The following is a 20,314-nucleotide window of genomic DNA, read 5'->3' on the forward strand; positions in this document are numbered from 1 at the left end:
AGTTTCTGTAGAATTCTTTGTACTAACCGTGCTCATTAGTATACTTCTTAGCTCTCAGTAGGTTTGTTATTGTGCTTTCCTCCATTAATGACTGTAAGTATCCCAGAATGCTTTGTCTGATATCAAGAGATCAGGATCTGCCAAATGTCCTTCAAAATGTTTGGTATTTTTGGTGTGTTGGAACCAAAGGAGACAGCAGTTGGGTTTGAGGTCCAAGTTGTTATGGGGAATATGCACACAAAAGTTCTTCAGGTACCTTCTTAAAGTTTTACTGCAGTATGCATATCTCAGACACATTTTAGAGGTACACTGGTTCTCACAGGGAGCAGAGAAGCAATAAATTACGTATCTTGTAAGCTGTCAGTAGCTGGAGAGCTGCAGGCAGCTGCTGTGGGACTCGACAGGTTGACTTGGGCTGCCTTCCTACAGTGAGGGAACTTGGTCACCACAGAGAGTGCGGGTAGGAACGTTATAGGATACAATCTGTTCAGAACTTATGTGTGACTGTATCTACAAATTAAGAAATGCAAAGTTAGTTTCCCTTTTTGGATATAAGAGAGGGAAGTTTTGGCCATCCGATTAGTAGCAGTCTATACTTCATATAAAGTTTTAAAGGCAACACAGCAGAGTTTGATTTTGTCATTTCTCTTTTATTTTTGAGCATAGCTGTAATACAACTGAATGAAACTAATTTTCAAGAGTAAAAAATGGAATCTACGATTTTCAATTCTATTTTATTTTAATTTTAGAAAGCTGTGTATGTGCAGAAGTTGTTGCTGCTGTGGATGTGAACACGCTTGCCAATGAAGTTTATAAACACAACTTTCCCAGTACACCATTATGGGCAAAGACAATTGAGGTGAGTAATGACTTTTTTCACTTTAGCCTGGCATTTCTAGAAGTTGATTGACTTTCTGTCCATATTAGTTCTAAAGAGAAACAGACAGACTTAATTATTGATGTTAGGGGAACAGCAGTTTTACAATAACTGTCATTTAATGTGCTGTATTTGCTTGTTGAAGCAAATGGATACTTACAATGAGATCTTTTCCTGAAAGTCTTGATTGCTGCATTAAGGAAGGTCATGTGAGGTGTCAAGTGGAATGCTTACCAGCTCTAAAGGAATGACAAAAATCACGTTTTTAGATTAAAAAAAATATTTTCAAGTGTTTTGAGAGAATTTCATTAAATCTGTTGGAGTCATGCCTTTACTTTGTAATTATAGTTGACCTGAGTAAAACACAGGAAAATATACTACATATCTTGCATTTTCTTTGTGGCCTGAGTAGGCCAAATGCTTTAGGAATTCTGTCTCTTTATCAAGGGAAGAAATAGGTACAGTTGTCTCTTACTAAAATAAAAAAGGGGCAAACTGGATATGGGATTTTACCTGCAGAAGTTACTGCATACTTTTTAATCTTCTTTTGCAGTTTTACAACATGACAGTAAGATAATGAATTTGTTTTAAGATATCAGCTTAAGTAGGGTGGCTAAAGGTTAGCTGCTTATTCAGCACTCAGTAATAGCAGACTAATAATAGTTTACAGTTTTATATGAGAAAAGAAGAGGAAAGATTGCCTATATCTTCCTATGTTGTAAGGAAGAGCAGATTACAGTCAATAAGACCTTCCTTAAATTTACTGAAAAACAGAGGAAATTTTGTCTAGTTTCTGTGGGCAGTTGTGTTACACTTTATAGATATGCTGCGAAATATGTAAAGCAGATTTCATTGTCTCATTTATAGTTATTTGATGGATCCTTCTCTCCTCTTGGCCCCTTAATATGCTGACCTACTGTTAGAATTTAATATAGGAGAACTTACACCCAAGCAATTAGTTTGTGCCACAGTCTTTTCTCTTTGAACAGAAATGCTTTTGCAGACTATTGCTTTCAGCCATGAAACAGCTCTCTGTGATTTTTACTCAGCAAAATCTAGAATGAAGTAAATTTCATAGGATGCGTTGGTAATGAGCTCCTGAAAGTTAAAACACATCTGTCTAAGGTTAACTGAAAGCTATGCCACATACAGCTTTTTATGTTGCATGCGTGATGAATTAGAAATCATGGATTATAATCTAAGCATTTATCATATCTCAAAAACTGCCATTAAGCAAACATTTTTTAACTCCTTTTAGTCAGGATATACTGAAAGAATCATGAACTAGTTCATCTCTTCTAAAAGAGTGATTAAATAAAAAACTTAGTGTTATGTGTAGATGCTGGTATCATTCGTGCCTCGGGTTCATTTTCAAGGCTGTTAATGCCTCTTTGCTCTGTATGGTTTGCTGAGGTAGAAGAGAATGGAATTATTAGGTTAAGTGGGAGGTTAGGGAGCTTTTTACTAGATGGAACAAATTGTGGATGCAATGGGGTAGTTTTGTCTGAAGGTTAGTTTAATAGTTTTGTACAGTTCTCAGCACTGAACGTTCTTGTATTTCTTTTTCCCTTATTCAGGGCATTACTCTGAAAGAATTTGACAGATTATCTTTTGATATGATTTTGATGAGTCCTCCTTGTCAGCCATTTACAAGGTAGATACAGTGCCCTTTAAGTACTGTTTACACTGTTAAAGAATAAATGTTTTCAAGCATGTTACAGCGTTTGGCCCATCTGTATAGCTTTATCTTCCTAAGCAACCATTTTGTGGCTGTGTTCACCACAAGGTTCTACTGAACTGGAAGAAATGCAGGAATTTGAATTTTAATTATTGACGATACTTTGTATGTATATTTTAATTCAGTTAAAATTGATTGGACTGCTTAAAGCACCTGTTCTGCACACAATACCGTTTGACTGACAGTGGAATTAATAAGTCTGCATTTAGAACTGCTTCCTTTCCCTTTAATTAGCAATCTAATTTTTCAGTGGGGTAGCTCCAGAGGGGGAACTGGAATTTCTCCCTTCTGCGTGTGATTAAGATTGGAATCTGTTCTTTAATAAGAGCTTTGTAAGTCCTTTGAAAATTGCATGTGCACACAGTTTATTCTGAGGAATGTTTCTATTTTAGCCAAGAGAAGTATATCAATATTTGCATATAGACACAAGTTATGTTTTCAAAATGTTGTGTTGGCTTTGAAATGATTTTGTGGATGACACAGAGGAGTATCTTCATTGTTTAAGAACTGAAATTGCTAGGAGCTTGTCAGACTTATTTCAAATGCAACGAGTTTGACAGCAGTGGTTGCTGGAAGAGAGGTTCTCTCAACTATAATATAGTTACATAATTACAGTTGGGAAATATAGTTCTCTTTGCTATAAATGTAACATTTTCTTTTGTAATGTAATGAAAAGAATGGACTGTATATGACTAATCTAGATACATGCTAAAATTCTTCTACCAAGACTTACATCTTTTAAACAACTAGTACAAGTTATGGAAACCAAGGCCTGGATTCATTATCCAATTATTCTCCTTATTGTAAGGTAAATGAGCCGTCCAGTTCAATAGCACTAAATTGGTTACACAATTATCCACATCAAGCTCAATCCTGCAAAATGGTGAGCATTGTAACCTTAACTTGTCTGGATAATTTAATATATTTGGTATAAAGTAATTGGCTGTTCCTAAATGCTGCTTTTTTTGTTGCTTTTGTTGTTGTTCCTTCAGGAGTTTTTTACTGTCTAAGACCATAATGCTAATGCTATGCACGCTGGGGTGTGAGTTTCAATATTGAATGCTTCAGTGTTAACCTTGTGATGGATTTCAGGTCACACTCACTCCTGATGGCATTTCATAGGATACTGCCTCATGTCTGGACATGATGATTTTGCAGAATCTCTTTTCAAAACTTGAAGTAAAAAGTGCCAGCATTCTGTAGAAAAATGTAAGTCGAATAACAGTGTGGTCCAAGTAAAACGTAGTTGTTTCCTTATTATTTTGTAGAATTGGCCTACAAGGTGATGTATCTGATCCACGGACAAAGAGCTTTCTTTATATTCTTGATATTCTCCCAAGGTACAAGTTAACTTCCACCTCAACTCTTAAGCCTTTGGTGTTACTAAGTAGTTATTTTATGTTGTAAGTAATCTGTAATGTTCTGCATGGATACTGCTAATATTTTATTGTATTATTTATTTGTTTTCATGTGATCAAAAGTAATTTATATTTTACTAATGTCATTAAGTAACATTTTGAAAACTTCATTAAAGCATGATATCAGCTGCACAATACAATATGTCCTCTTTCCCCTTCCACTCTTTCTTAAAGTGTCTGTTCTGTCTTTCTGGTGCTACTTCTAGCTATCTTATAGCAGACTGTATTTTTTGGTTTGTAATATAATCTTTTGTTTTGAGTAATAACACTAAAAGTTTCAAATAGCATTGATCTGTCGGAACAGGGCTCTTTTTTTATCTTAACCTATTCTTTTTGTCTGGCATGACTCTAGTTCATAATAAAACAGCCTTAATTGTTTGTGTTATTCATATATTACATTTGAACAGTAAATTCGAAGTGTTTATTGCTGACATAAATTGTTCTTATTAAAAGTTTTAAAAATCAGCTCCAAGTAATGTTTGTACTCTTTTTTGGGAAGAGATGCGTAGCGTTTTAAGCACCTTTGGAGGTGAATGGAGCAAGCAAGGAGTTGTTCAGAGGGATTTATTTTGCAGAAATCTCTGCCTTTGGATTGAGATGTCTATTAGGCATCAGCCTGAAAAATTGCATGAGTTATGATCCACCAAACACTTATTCATCATAAACAAGGATAGCTGTTCACTCTGTATTCTTCTGTTGGCTAATCTTACTTCTAGAAGAGGAGGAGGAGGGAAAGAGGTCTGTCTGTCTTTCTCTTCCCACCACCATACTCCTGTATTCTTTTCTTTCAATTTACTATTAGCACTGGGGTAAGTTTCTTCATTCTTCTTCCAGAACCAGCTTTACAGCTGGCAGCATTAGGGAAAATACTGTTTTTTCCCTTGTCATCAGCAGGTGGAGGACATAGGCACAGAAAGGCTGAGTGGCTTAACTGGGATCAGCTGTTGAATCTGTGATAGAGAACACAGAACAACCACTTCAGTAGGTTCTGTAGCCCAATAAGTTAGCTAAATAATAGGTAAAAAGGAAGAATATTATTTCTCCTACACATCTAATAGAGGACAAAAAAAAAAAAGAAATATTGTGAGTTTCAGAAAATTGTGGAAAACGCGGTTTTTGAAGAAGGAAAAAAAAGTCAGTTCTCCTCGTGACTGATCTTTCAAAATGACAAATTAAAAACATCAGGTAGTATATGTCAAAATTATAGTACCTTCCTTATCCTTAAGGAAATCCTGACCTATCTATTCCTTGTCATTAAACTGAGATGCAGTTAGGAGTAGGGCTGCTGTTGTGACGCTGCTGTGCATGAGCATGGAAGCGTCTCTTCCTGGTTGCTGTGAGTTTAACTGGATAAAGGGCAGAGACTTTTTCTTCCCCAAACCAATGCTTCAGACACTACAGGACATGTTTTTTGTCATGGTGATGCAGAGCTGGGCTTGGCTGTGGCACTTTATCTCAGCAGCCTATGAGACGCTGCTGACTTCCCTTATCACCCTTACACAGGTTGTTTTTAGGGCAGTAGTTACTGTAAGCTGTCTGTAATGTGTTCAAGATGGTAACTGCTGCTTAGTTTCTTGGTTCCATTAGATTTATGTTTTACTGAGATAGTGTTTGTGTATGTTTTGAAGAAGACATGTTTGCCAGACGTTATGCAAGGAGTACTTCAACCCTAAAAAGGGAAATTCTTAATACAGGAACTATCACTTCGCGTTCAAAATTGATACGGCATGCATTCAATTTGTGGAAACTATAGAAAAAGTTTTTATTTTTGGCTGTTCCTACCTTATGTTCTGCCTTTTACAACAAAATGTGGCTGAAACGGGGCTCAAAGATAGCCTAGGGAGGCAAATATTAAAGGCACAGAAAAGGCAATTTCAAGATCTGGAAACACCTGGGAAATCTTTCCAGCCCCCAGCCAGTGAACACAAAGGCTGACCCAAATGGGCCAGATACTGTCTGTTTATTGTATCCAAACCATAACCCAGGGAAATCTAATACTAAGACTTCAGTGTTTGTTAATTTTACAGAGAAGTTAGTGATGTTAAAACCTGCCAAGTATTTAACACATACTCTTTGTATAGTGATTATTTGCCTTGTGACATGTTGATCCTGTATGAGCTTTTGCACTTCAGGCTCTGCTGTGGATTCGTTACTCCAAAAATAAGTTTCACAGTAGGTGATGGTGATGTTGAGTATGAGTAAACATACCAACAGATATGTTCTCCATTCCTGCCCAGGGGGGTTGGCTGATGCTTTTTTTTTTTCCACCTCAGTGTTATTTTCAGTATTTTTGTATTTGCTGTAGTATTTGTACATTTTCAAATTTCTTGTCAAATGTTGGAATTATTCATGTGAATTTCTGTAACTGATGATAGTTTGGAAATTGCCAAAACAAATTCTGCTGTGATTTACATCAGTACAGTCTGAAATCACTTCCCGACTTAAATAAACCTGGAATTACTGTCTGTTGGCATTAATGTTCTGTTCCTGCACACTCTTCTGAGATCTTGTATGTGGTAGACGTTGTATATCTGTGTTAGTCTTACTGGAGTATTGGTTCCAATGCATGTGCCTAATCACTTGAATCTGAATCATTCATGGTTTAAAATTGTTAAAATGGTCCCTGGCACAGTTTTGGTATGTTTCTTTCTCCAGAGATTTAATAAGCTGGTTTTGGAATTTCCAGACCTCTGCACTGATGTTGTTTAACCTCAGCTGCTTCTCCTTCCCTTCTCATGAAAATGAAAAAATTAAGTACAGAAAATTGAAAGTATATGGAGTTTGAACTCCAAATGTAGTATTTGTTAAAGCAATTAAATGAATGCTGACTTTGATGTTTTGGCACTAATGTAGATACGGTATTTTAACATTGATTTCAGATTTAAGTACTTAAAATAAATAAATAAAGTGCTCTATTCCATGGGTAAATTGTAGTATTTTTCATTCCCTATAATTTTCTTCTCTATTACAAATTTAATCTTTGAGTGGCAATAACGTGCTCTAGGAAATGAACAATGCTATATGTTTTCAAAAGAACATGTGTGGGATACAGATGGGTACAGCAGTCCATCTGAAGGAATGTGGTTTTTCTTGTTGTTTGGAATTACCAACAATTCATAAGGGAATTACTCAATCTATGCAACACTGAGGTACATCTTTTTATGGACTAGCATGGTATAGAAATAGGTATATAGAAAATAGGTATATTTTGATCTTGTAGCTAAACAAGTATGCAGAAAAATATAATGTAGTTTACTTCCCGCAACTCTGATCAATTGATATTTTCTTTCTTTTAGGCTCCAGAAGCTTCCAAAATACCTACTTTTAGAAAACGTTAAAGGATTTGAATCCTCTTCTGCAAGGTAAAGTCTTACTTATACATGATTTATTTTTTAATAAAGGAGATTTTCCTTAGGAGAGGGCAGGATTTTTATTTCCTGGAATTTAAGAGAAGAAAATAGTGAGGTGGCACAGTTAGCAGCTGTAAGTAAAAGATACTGTTTTAATTTGGGAATTGAAGTCCTGTGAAAGGAACTTGATAAATAACTATTTCTCTAAGCAGATAAAATAGACTAGAACTTGACTCTGCTGTTTTTCTTTGATGACTTGGTATCCTTTACAAAGAAACAATATTTTTTTTCAAGGAGAGGTTTTAGTATCTTGTTCTGATATCACAATAGAATGCAGTAGCTTTCTTCAGTGCTTTTATTGATAGTATGTTGTCACTGATTCACTGTTGCTATAAAATGGTTCATAAAGAGAGTATGAAATCTGCATATAACTTTTGTCTGAAATACAAAAGAGGAAAATTGGTGATAAGATTACTTAATGACAGCAGGACCATTTTCCTCACTTGTGTGGAGAGACAGGGATTTAGTCATCTTTTCTCATTTCTTGCTGGAAATAAAATGGGATCTTTTCCTTGCATTTCTTAAATCAACAGGAGAGCAGCCAGCTTCTTCATACTTCTTAATGCATGTGGCAGGCAGCTGGGAGACATTTTCATCTTTCACTGATTAAAGCATGCAGCAATCCTATTGGAGATTTGGACTGCTTCTGGAGAGCCTGAGATTCTCTCCTTGCTGCTCCTTGCTGAGATTCTCTCCTGGCTGCTCCTTGCTGGCCAGTGTTTGAAACAGTTTGTAACTCAGAAAATACTGGTCAGAATGCTTGCTTTCTCTTCGGATGCAGTGCCATATACAGTACCAGATATAGGGTCACAGTTTGTGATTTATATATAGCCTGCATATACATGGAATAGAAAGGCAAGTCTTTTCAGGAAAACTCCGATATCAGTGATTTTTTTTTTTTAATGCTTGCAGAGCACAGTCCAAGCTTTCTTTTATTGTCAAATCCACAAATTTTTGACTTAACCATTTTATTAAGCTTAGCTGACATCATACGCGTGAACAGAGGGAAACAGTGAGCCATCTGTATCGATTTTAGTGTCAAATTTTATAATTCACAATAAAGAGGAAGTTTTGCTCTCTTATTTTCCTTGCTGTCTCACTCACCTAGAGATATATGCTTCTAGAGATGGAATTCTTTTGAAGGGATGTTTGCACCAAAGTAGGTGTTAGGTACTTGTGAATTTGTAGTGGTCATTTCTAGTTGCAGTAACACTGCATTTTGTATGTTGTCTCTATAAGTTCAGAAATGGGTTATTTTACATGTATAATTCTCTGTCTGATTCTTTCACTGAATGTGAAATCTCAGTACCTAAGGTATTACATTTGATGTGTTTTTACTTAGGATAAAAAGAACTAAAAGGGTTTATAAGGTCTTGTGAAGGGCATAATTGCTTCTCAATTCTTCTCATTGCCAGAAATGAACTTCTGCGAACACTAGAAACATGTGGATTTGAATATCAAGAATTTCTCTTGTCTCCAACCTGTGTGAGTATTAATTTTATTCTAAGATTATTTAGCTGTTCAAACAACACTGAGAACGAGGACATCTGAAAATGATGTGTTTTATTAGAAAAGAGGGTGGTGCCCAGAGCTTCTGAATGAGAGCAATCTGATATGACTGATTTCTCACTGGTACATTGGCATAATCTTACTGATGTTATTATTGTGATCCTAGTCATGCATCTTTTGCTACCATTTTTTTAAAGTAGGCGTGACGTAAGCCATGACCAAGAAGGTGCTTCCCTGCAGGAGCCTCATTGTTTCAGAACTGCTGATGCCTGTGATTTTCCAGCACAGAAAACATGACTGTCATCTGTGGGGGCAGGGCCACTGTTTGCATGTTTCCTTGACAACTGGAAGAGAATTAAGAGAGGTGCCAGATTGTGCAAGACTAAATGGGATCAGTGAAGTATCATATGTATTTGACAAAACATGGTAGAGAGTACTTTGAAAACCAGTGGTACATTTGTTTCATTGTTGGATGTCCTATAGTTCCTTGTAACAAAAGGAGAAACCTTTTTCCTGGTTTATAAAAAAACAAGCAGTACTCGTCCCAGGAAACAGTGGCGTGCCTCATTTTTCTTCTTTCCTCAGATAACAATTTGCTAATGTTCCTGTTCATTTACAGAGAAAATCAGAATCATGAGAAAAAAATACCTACTTGTTTCTTTGAGGTTACTTCTGCATGGGAATTACATTCATGGTTCATTAGAAGTATTTAGGTACTATCAATTAATTTTGATATCTCTTAAGTGGCAAAATGCATTAGTGTGAAATAATTTTATTAATGTAAATAATAATAGGTAACTTTTACAATGCTATAGATCATTTCTTCTCCATTTGTCACGCAGACCAAAAACTTGTGGATTTTTGCTTGCAGCTTGGCATTCCCAATTCTAGGCTGCGGTATTTTCTAATTGCAAAGCTTCACCAGGAGCCATTTTTCTTTCATGTTCCTGGTCAGGTGAGTGTAATTTCTGTTATTCAATTTTCTTGATTTAATGAAGATCGTAGTTTAAATTTTCAGTTTAGTAGTGTGGACAGGAGTGGATTAGACAAGAGATACCAACAGAAAAGTTGAAATCTCTTTTTCTTTGGCCTTGATGCTGTGTCTTCTAAAGACTGAAATGCATATCAATGGCTTAGTTGGCTTAAAGCAGTTGAGGTGGAAATGTCTTTTAGTAAAGGCGACCATTTGCAATTGTTTCCATCATCATTGCTGTTAGGTCAACTGATCTCAATGCAAACTTATTTATTTCTTTTTTAATCTTTGTAAAAATAACACCAAATGGTTATTTGCATCTCTGAAATAATTCTTAATCGCTACAGTTTCTGGTGTCAAGTTGTTTATCAAATGCAGTTACTTAATCTTTCTCACAATTGTATTCTTAGATATTGACACGATTCCCAGATCAGAATCTAGAAGAGTTATCCAAGGATGAAGTTGTTGACGAAGCTAGTTCTTCCTTGCCTTCTGGAGAGAAGAGTCTAGTTTCAAATATTGGTTCTGATTGCAGCAGCAAGAATGGACCCTTGCCAAAAGAAGCCTTTCTTTTTAAGCTTGAAACAGCAGAAGAAATGGTAAGGAAGCATAGTCAGGACAATGATCCCTCTATTCAAATGTTACAAGATTTCCTGGAAGATGAGAATGAAGAAATGAGTCAGTATTTTTTAGCACCCAAGTCCTTGGTACGCTATGCTTTCTTGTTAGACATTGTTAAACCCACTTGCCGGAGATCCACATGCTTTACAAAAGGGTAAGTTGCAAATAAAGTGTATTGCTGAATCATGTCCTGAAACTTAGAGTGTGTATTGTGCTTTCATTTGTGTACTAAAAAATTAGAAGAAAAAAAAAAGAACTATTTCATCACCAAAAAAAGACAGGAATCTGAGGAAAAAAAAAAAGAAAAATCTCCTTATGTAGCATGCTTCCTAATTGAATGGAATGCCAGCATGAGACTGTCTGGCAGAACATCATGTGCCCACTCCAAAAATGCATTCACAAAAGACACTGCCATTTGTTATTGACCTTCACAGAAGCTTAATTACCCCTGCGGAAAATATGGTTCCAGTAGACTGGTATAGTACTGATTCATTAATGAATTTCTTTATAATGCTCACTGCTGTTACAAAGCGTCATGCATGACAGATCCATTCCTCATTAAAACTGTCTCCACTGTACGTTTTATTGATTTCCTGGATGTTTCAGCTGTGTAGGTCAAAATAGCTGTGAATTGGCCATATATCATAAAACCAGTTAGTTGCAGCATTACAAATCATATTTGATGGAGCAAAACATCAGTGCGTTTCTGTCTAGTAGTTTTCTGATTCATGCTTTGGAATTTTAAGTTTGATTGGCAGGTGTTGTTGAGTGTTTTGAAATACCACAGGCAACCTGTCAAGAGCTTCTCCACTGAGTGCATTGGTACTGGAAAGTGCCAGTTAGAGCCTGGAGGTTTGTGTTTGAGTTCTTAAGATGTTTCAACAGAATAATACTCAGTTAATGAATTAAAGCTAATTATAGCAAGTTTTTTTGTTGTTAGTAGTAGAAATTAGAATGTCAGATGAACTGAATTCCTGCAGATTTTGTGATTTCAGCTTTTTGATAATAAAAAAGCAGAGAAGAATTTCAAAATTCGTGCAACAAGAAAGCCTTTCCTCCACCTCTCACTGATATGTCTTTTCTGCCCTCCCTGTTTTGAGTCATGGGGAAGTCAGCATTGTGGGAGCTGTTTCATAACTAAAGTTGTCAAATAAAAAAATGTAGACTTTCTTTTTTGTATTTGTTGCCTTTTTAATGATGTGGGAAGAGTCAGGCCGGATAGTTGTAGTTCTTGGCTCATGATTTACTGGCTTTGGAACAAAGAATTGGAAAGGGAAGATATGACCACATGGAGAACCATGTCAGGTATAATTTACAGCTCAGTACTAAGACAGTTGTTGTAATTACATTTCAGTCTTCATCCAGAGCTCTTTCTGAGGCTTAGAGTACATCACTGCTGTAAGAAGTCTAGAAGTTCTCTGAACAGATTTGGGAAAGAGGACCCTGAATGAAGCAGAGCAGTACTCAGAGCAGTAGAGAGAATCTCTTTGCTGTGCTACTTGTATGGTGTTTTCCTTATCAATCACACTGATCATTGCTAATTCAGAGGCCTTGAACACGTTACATCAGTGCTTTTGTTTGCCTTTCTGCCTTTGTCATACGCTGTGTCTTCTGGGAGGTCAAAAAGCTCTGATGGGGTTTAGGGCAAAATATAGATGTGATGTTTGAGAGATGGAGCAGAACCTTCCAGCTTAGACTCCTAGACAATTTGAAAATGATTGCTGAGTTTCTTGAGTGTGCGAATACCATTGGTTTCTCTAGGGAATGTGTTTGTGAGGTATGAAGTTGTGATAGAGGAAAATTACCATTTTGAAGGACAGAGTAAATGAAAGCTATTTATTTGATTCAAATTTTTCTGGACTCACAAATTCTTGCTATGCTGACAAGAACAGCCTTCAGAGACAGAGCAATATTAGTTACAGAAATTCTCTCTAATGACAGTGTATACCAGGAAATAACATATTAAAGTTTGAAACTGAGCTTTTTATAAAGCTTAGAAAATAAAGATGGGATGTAAGAAAATAATGACATGAGTCAGGTGAAAATTTAGGACTGCAGTTTCTTAAGCCATCTGCTTCTTTCATTGTAACTGCTAATGAAATATCCAAAAATCAATGCATCGTTTTTCACTGTGGCAAAATTTCCCTTTTTAATTATGTTCTGAGTTTAAGGTAGGCACGTTAATTTTTCTGTAGTCAGCAACTGCAATAATAATCAATGACGTTCAAGCTAACATTGCCCATCTATCCACATTTTAAAAAAGGAAAGGTAGGACAATCTTCATTTTTAAATCTAGTTGGCTATACCAACTGGATTTTTTTTTGTGAGTTCTTTAGTCACAGTTATTTAGACTAGGGTGCATTAGATAACATGTATCACATTTAAAAAATCCTCTTTCCCCCATAAAACTCTGAACTACCACTTTGAAATTTATCCTCATTTATTTTATTTTGTCTCAGATACGTTCAGCTAAAGTAAGATCGAATAGTATTAGATACCATGTAAGATGAGGATTCCTCAGTGTATGTGTTTTACCTTATTAAATGTGGCATTAGGGAATTTTCAGAGTGCTGCTAACCAATTAAATGTTATATGTTTACAGTTCAATTTCATGTGGTGTTAGTGTTTAGGTCACTTTGTCCTGATCTAAGATAAGATTTGCATGTACTTTATTTTAAAAATTGCTGTTAGTTTCACTGATACTGGTAGAACTACTCATAAGCATTTCCAGATGAAGAAATTCTCAAGATTTGAGTCATATTGAGTCATTACATCTTTGATGAAGGCAGACCACTCCTTTATTCATTGCAGAGTTAGTAGGCTTAAAACACAGCGGTCTTTACAGTTACACAGAGAAAACTTGACGATAGTATATAGCAATGGTTGATGCAGACCACTCGCGTCTGATGCGAGGATCTTCCAAGTTCTTCTACTTTGCAAAAGCCAGTGATGGCCTTGATTCAGTCTCTGTTCAGTACATTCATTTGCTATTGTTGTTAGAACGTCAGAGCTTGTTTCTGAAAGCCCATGATTATATTTAAATGATAGCCTGGAAGAGAGTACAGAGTAAACATATCGTTATGCAGTCAACCACAAAGCATCCAAAAAAGCTGTCGTATGTTTTTATACCATAAGTGTGCTTACTGTGTGGTTGGATGCTGTTTTTCATTTCTTCTTTTTTTCTTCTGCTTCTCTGCATAGAAGCCCATCCCCCATACCTTCCCTTTGTGGAAAATCTGCAAGCAAGCAAAAGTTAAATCTGACTGAACTACTTTGTTCCTAATGGATTGATTGAAAGCTGCAGGATCACGCTTAATGGTCCTGCTTTTAATATGGTCGGCCAATTAGAACCCTAGGACCGTTTGGCCTTTGACATATTTTGCCTTAGTGCAAAATCAATGTTTGCAATGTAGATGGGCCTTTCTGATGATGCTGTGCTTGAGTTACTTTCCTTATATAAGGCATTAGCGTGGTTAAACCCTTGTGCATTGATTGCAGACTCATCCCCAGAGGTTATCTTCAGAGGCTACTGCATTTCAAGAGTTAGCATTGTTGATAACAAGGCCTTTTCCTTTATCAGTCCAGAAGGCTATTTGTTAATTCCAGCAAATGAAGTTCATCCTGCATCCTTGTGATTGTTAGTACCAATGTCCAATGAAAATATTCATTTAAGATTGTTTTTGTTAAGGTATGGGCACTATGTAGAAGGGACAGGCTCAGTTCTGCAGACAGCAGTAGATGTGCAGGTAAGTATGATTACACTAACGTATGAGAAATACTTGTCTTAAAGCTTGTTTTGTCTGTCTTCTGCTTTGTTGTTCTGAATAACACAACAAAAATGCTTTTAAGGAAATAAGTTTCTATCTGATGTACTTAGAGTTTCCAAACAGCAATTTATTTGAATCAAAATATACCTGTGCCTTTCTTTATGGAGAACGAATTGGTATTTTATTATTTGTACTGTCACGTAGAGATTCCGCAGTGAAAACATTTCAGTGTGAAAACATTAAAATTGACTAATTCTATTGACAAATTACACTGCCAAGTTGTGATTCGAGGGACTTTTTTATGTATGTGAGCTGGTAAGCATTGTCAAATGTTTAATATTAAAATCTTTGAATGTCAAAATTATTATCTGGAAGGACATAACATTTTGAAAGGTTCTGCTGTAGATGCTAAGTTCACCACAAAGTGGTACTTTGGCATGGGGAAAGGTAGCAGACAAACATTTCCTCCTGCACTTCTGTGCCACTCACTAATATTGTAAGGTATTTTTAAGCATAAGAGGAATTCAGTTTGGAATTCAGAATAATCCCAAAACAAATGGATTAAAGCAGTTGAGCCGTATCTGTACTACTTAACTTGCGTGTATATATGTATGATATTTCTGAGCTATACTAAGTCAATATTTTGTCATTAACAAATGTTTATAGTCGTTTGATTGCCTCATTAAGTATTGGTATGGCTTGTAAACTTGGGGAAGAAGTGATGAATTCCTTCATCACTTGACTTTGTTCTTGTCAGTGCTCATATTAAGATATTGGCTGCAAAAATAGAACAGTTAACGTGCTTTCAAATTGACTTTGGCACTGTGATAATCAAGGAAATGCTCTGTTGTGATGTGAGTGTTACAGTGTAATTTCATGTTCTGCCTGTGCCAGTGATACCTGTTGTTTTGGATATTCTTTGTAGCTTGAATCAGTGTTTAAGCACATTGAGAACTTAACAGAAGAAGAGAAGCTTATGAAACTGTCGACGCTAAAACTGAGGTATTTTACTCCAAGAGAAATAGCAAATCTGCATGGATTCCCTCCAGAATTTGGTATGTGCTCACAAAGTATCCACTTATACTTCATTCTTAAGTTATGCCAATGTAGTTTTTTTGTTGGAAGTAATGTGTGCATTTTATTTTGTAAGTTTTTTCTGACCATTCAGCTTTTCTGATCGGTTCTTACTAATTGGCTGAGTTTCCTCTAAATTCCCTTTTGTCATGAGAAGTGCTGTATTACTGAATGACACTGAAGGAATATCTTTGTTTTACAATTGAAACTATTTACTCAGCAGCCAACATTACCCATAACCAATAAGTCAACATATCCTGCCAGCTTAGGATGCCTTAGCTCTCACTATTTGAGCTGCATGCTCCCTTCCATACGTTTGCAGCTGGTAACAGAAAGGGAATAACTTCACAGTATACAAATGCTTCTTTGCTCAGGAGTGACAAATCTCTTCAATTAATGATTTTTTAAGTCCTCTCTAATTTCTAGAAAAGGCAGTCCTAGCCCTTGGTCAATTACTTTGTTTTCTGTTTTTGTGGAGACAAGGGAGTCAAGGAGCAAGACTGGGCAATACCGGTATGTTGCACATAGGTCAACTGGTATTAAGCCAGAAATGAATGCACGAGAGTTTTCCTTGCTCTTCAGCAAAGAAAGACAAGGAAATGGACCTGTTACTGTCTGCTAAGGAGCTTGGTCTGCTGCCATTACATCAGATCAATTTATTGTCTCTCAGCAATACAGACTTCCAGGACACCAGTGACCTTGAGTAACTTGTAATATAGTTCAACTTTCTGAGCAGCTTTGAGTACTGATAGTTTGCATATATTTTTTTCTTTCATATCTTTAGGGTTTTTTTTGTATTTGTTCCTTGTAATTACATAAAAAACATACATTAAAACAACATTATCGAATTTGCGTAGTCATTAGACTTGACACCACTAAGCTTACTTGTTCTGTAATTTTTTCATGAGTGTGCCATGTTGAGTTAGGTGTCAATATGCAGGAGTATTCCATAGCTGCCCTTCTTTAATGGATTGGTCATGTATAGGCTTATAATAATGTTTAAGTTCCATTTTGAACACAGAATTATCCATTTTCTCTCTTTTTAGATACAGTGCTGCTTATAACAGCTTGTGTTTTCCAATCATTGGATCAGTCTTTGCAATACCACTAAGAGGTGTACTAGAGTTAATTTTGCTTGTATTTAATAGAAGCAGAACCAAGGCACAGAGATTTGTTTGTGTAACTCCATATGTTTGAGTGACCTTTATTGTTTCAGAGCACTTGGAATGATGCTAAGTGTTCTCTGTTCAGAGCTCATCTTCAGGGACAGCTGTTACCTTCCATGTTTCTGCAAACCACAACTGAACTCTCAAGACAAGTCAGGCTTCTGAATTTGAGGAGCATCCAGGTAGTCACTATCTATGAAGTGCTCACTTGGCAACCTTGTCTTGTCACCAGAGAAATGCACAGCAGCCAGGGACAGATCGCAGTTCTTATAGTGCTAGACTCTTCTGCTTTAATGATGGAAACTCCTTTACAGCTCTTGCAGTTCCCTTCTTCAGTATACTACTTTTCCAACTTCCATAACACATGGAACAAGCCTCGTATCCAATGGCTTCCTCTGTCATATATCCTGATTCATATGCACATTAAGGCTTTCCCAGTGCACTGAGTCACAAGTCTGACCTTTGCCTCCTTTGTTTTAATCTAGATGTTTTCCACTTTGTACGTGTAGGGGGAAAAAAAGTGTTACTCAGCTCTGTGCTGATAGTAATCTGGTGAATTTAGCTACTGTGAGTTTCTTTTGAGGATTTACATGCTGTATTTTCTTGAAAAGACTTGCAAGTTGCTATATTTATGGCTACAGTAAGGGGTATGTCACTGATTGCATTTCTTCCATACTTAATTTGAAATCGTTCTTGAGAAGTGTGGAATTTTCAGAGGAAAATACACTGTAATTTCACTGCATCTGTGTTCTTTAGCAACAATTTGGCTGAAATTTTCAGTGTCAGAATGCCTGGAGTTGTACCCACTGCAACTATTTGTTCAAAAAATGAATGAATTAACAAATGAGAAAACTATGAAAGCTGAAATCGAAATGAACAGAATGTGAGGAAGCTTTGTCACAGCATCAGCATATTGCTAGCTGCAGCAACAGTGTTGTAAGAAACATTATCGTGTCTAAATGCAGCATAATTGTGTCTATATTCTAACAGATTTATGGTCTTTTCAAGTACATGAGATATAGAGCTAGAGTCATTGTCTTGTCTTAATGTTAACAGATTTATTTGTGCTTTTAACATCTCAGTGTATAAGTTGTAATTGCACTATAGGTCAATGAAAAAATATGCAATCATTTATCTTAATCATGGGTCCCACTGCAGTGTCATTAAAAGCGATCAGAGCGTTCTTGCACCTGTGACCTGCTTTCATGAGGGTGATGTCAGGAGGCCTTTTCCATTTTTCCTTTTAGCAATGTGTGTAAGCTATTAAGAAACAAACGGCACAGCACTCTGTGGTAGTGCCTGTTGTCAAGGCATTGCGAAGTAACATGCAAGACATAAATGATATGGTGAGATCTGTGCAACAAGTACAAGCGTTCTGGTATGAGTTGTTAAATCTGTCCTGATGATGTAGTTACTCTTGAGCCAAAAAGACAGAAGATGCAAGATAATGTAAACAGGCAGATGGAGAGAGGTTTGGGATAAAGAAAACAGTCCTGAAAATGAATTATGGCTTTCAATTGCCAAAAGACAGAAGGAGAAACTCTGAAATTATCAGCATTCAGATAAGCTTCTTGAGCTCTAATTACATGTGCATGTGTGTGCATAAGTACACATTTATTTTCATATACTCTTCTGTACCTTATTAGTGATACAATGTGAAAACTATTTTAGTAAGTCTGTGTGGAGAAATGCAAACGGTTGTTCCAAAGGGAAAAGAATAGGTGCCCAAATTTGAGCGCTGAGAAGCTGTTCAGAATGGCTAGAGCTGGCAGAAAACATGTTTACCAAAGTAATCCGTATTCAAGGCATTAATAACTGGCAGAGAAGGATGGAACAATTCCTCCCAGACACTTCCTCCTCAGCTTCCCACCTTTGGCTCAGCAGCTATCCAGCCATGTTCTCTCCTGAGCTCTCCTTGAACAAGGATTTTTCTGAGGTGCTCTGAAAACTTCAGAATATATATATCACTTCTTCCTCACACCAATTGTTTGTGCATCAAAGCTAAGCTGGGTGGTGATAACCTCAGAGTCAAAGTTACATGTTTCTTCTTACGGAATGAGCAAATAATTGAATGTGGTCAAGTTTCAACAGCTTAGCAAATGACCATAACAGTCGAATCACCACTGCTTTTCATCTTTCAGTCAGTTTGCAGATACACTTTAGCTTGTAGCTGGAGTAAGCTGAGAGTGCAAGCAAGGACGGGTACAGCAGACCAGCCAGTTGGCAACTTCTTAATTTTCAGAAGCTTGGTCACCTGTGATTGCACATTCACTACAGAACACAGCCCTTTCACAATAGCTGGAACAGTCTAACATTTTCTGGTCCTCCTTTCTTCTTGCCAGTCAATGCATTTACAATGTGAAGGACTGGATGGTGTCTGTATTTCTGAGTGCATTCCACAAGGACAGTATTGAATTACATGGAAAATTGTTCAGCTGCTTGATCTCTCCCTGAATAAACCTTCCTCATAGCCTGATCTGTACTGGTAGTACCTTGCAATGTGAGACTAATTTAGTTTTCCATAACTGGTTAGAGGGCCTCAGATTGGAGTTACAATATATAGCCTGTAATGAAATGCATTTTATCATATCTGTAGAGTCATCTTATTTTCTTTCTCCTGTGGCTACATTACTCTTTTCATTTTCTCTTGAGTAGCAGCTGTGCAGTGTACAATTGTATTTATAAATTTGTGAACTGTAAGGGTGTGTGTTTTTGTATATATGAAATCTATATTTTTGAACTGCTCATTGAAAAAAGGAATAGCCAAAAAGCCAGGGAGAACCTCGGACTAATGACTCTGTGCTGTTTTATTTTAGGCTTTCCTGACAAAGTATCAATAAAGCAATGCTACCGTCTTCTGGGAAATAGCCTCAACGTACATGTGGTGGCAAAATTGATCTCCATTCTACTCGGATAATTTAGAACCCGAATTGGATGACTATGGATTGGTGACAGAAAATACTTCAGTCTTTCACGAGCAAGCTGATGGCAGCCTAACAAAAATCAGAACTAACTAAAATATACAGATATTTTGCTAAACAGTTCCGATATGTTTAAATACCTTTCACTCACGGTGGATTTGCACTCCAGATGTCCTTTATTGAAATAGAGGTTTCCAGGAATTAATTGCTCCTTTTAGATATTGGTTTTACTTTGCAAATGAAAAACAGCAGAAATAATTACATATGTATCTCAATAAAAATGGAGAAAACAATTTTATCTGAAAGCTACTCTCAGTACAATATAAAAAGACTGTAAATGTCAAAGCTGCTTTCATTAAGTGCAAAGACAAGTTTCCGTGTGTAAAATGCTTTCATTTGTAAACTACAGCAATCCATTCCAAACAGATTTATTGTATATATAATCTAATTATTTTTTAAAAATCTAATGAAAGTGTTAAACTCAGTATTTTATGTAGACTTTTTAAGAAGACCCGTTGTCATCTGAAGTTTAGGTTTGTCTGATCCTGTCTAAATACTTTCAGGTTTCTGGAATTCAAGTGTGCCTGTTCTGTATGATTTGTTCAGCTGAATAAAAATATTTCAAGATTATCATAACCCTGACAACAACTTGGCTGTTTCTGTTCTCACTCACATTATTTAGGATGAGATCATTGCTCCTTACCAATGACCTACACATAAAAGACACGAAAAGTAAAAACTTTGTGTTTTCATAGATTGCTTCTGGTTCCTGCACACCAGTAAGTTGTCAAAGCTGGCAGTCCTGAAAAAGACATTATTTGTTCTTATTTCCCTTGTGGG

At 36.4% G+C, this 20,314-nt stretch overlaps 1 protein-coding gene across 6 annotated transcripts; it reads left to right on the top strand.

Moving 5' to 3' along the window:
• The first annotated feature begins 441 nt into the window (after nucleotides 1–441).
• Nucleotides 442–19,503, top strand: TRDMT1 (tRNA aspartic acid methyltransferase 1). 6 transcript variants are annotated; one of them, XM_019616401.2, is made up of 11 exons: nucleotides 442–460; nucleotides 750–859; nucleotides 3,884–3,955; nucleotides 7,330–7,395; nucleotides 8,859–8,928; nucleotides 9,824–9,907; nucleotides 10,336–10,700; nucleotides 14,235–14,292; nucleotides 15,239–15,368; nucleotides 16,639–16,735; nucleotides 19,370–19,462. In XM_019616401.2, exons 2-10 carry the CDS (start codon nucleotides 804–806, stop codon nucleotides 16,716–16,718), a joined length of 981 nt encoding a protein of 326 aa, XP_019471946.1. In that variant the 5' UTR covers nucleotides 442–460; nucleotides 750–803; the 3' UTR covers nucleotides 16,719–16,735; nucleotides 19,370–19,462. The 6 variants fall into 6 exon arrangements, with proteins under 6 accessions (XP_019471946.1, XP_019471948.1, XP_031409762.1 ...); XM_019616403.2 differs by lacking the exon at nucleotides 19,370–19,462 and having other exon boundaries at nucleotides 16,604–16,712; XM_010712705.3 differs by lacking the exons at nucleotides 442–460; nucleotides 16,639–16,735 and adding an exon at nucleotides 2,455–2,531 and having other exon boundaries at nucleotides 753–859; nucleotides 19,370–19,503.
• The last annotated feature ends 811 nt before the right edge of the window (nucleotides 19,504–20,314 follow it).

The sequence above is a fragment of the Meleagris gallopavo genome, chromosome 6, assembly GCF_000146605.3.
Source record: "Meleagris gallopavo isolate NT-WF06-2002-E0010 breed Aviagen turkey brand Nicholas breeding stock chromosome 6, Turkey_5.1, whole genome shotgun sequence".
Taxonomy (NCBI): domain Eukaryota; kingdom Metazoa; phylum Chordata; class Aves; order Galliformes; family Phasianidae; genus Meleagris; species Meleagris gallopavo.

What these genes read in the sequence shown, in the direction of transcription:
- TRDMT1 (XM_031553902.1), top strand. Translation starts at nt 804, where the DNA reads ATGAAGTTTATAAACACAACTTTCCCAGTACACCATTATGGGCAAAGA. An exon ending in TATGGGCAAAGACAATTGAG is followed by an intron (nt 860 to 3,883) that starts GTGAGTAATGAC and finishes ATTATTTTGTAG; the next exon opens with AATTGGCCTACAAGGTGATG. An exon ending in TCCACATGCTTTACAAAAGG is followed by an intron (nt 10,701 to 14,234) that starts GTAAGTTGCAAA and finishes GTTTTTGTTAAG; the next exon opens with GTATGGGCACTATGTAGAAG.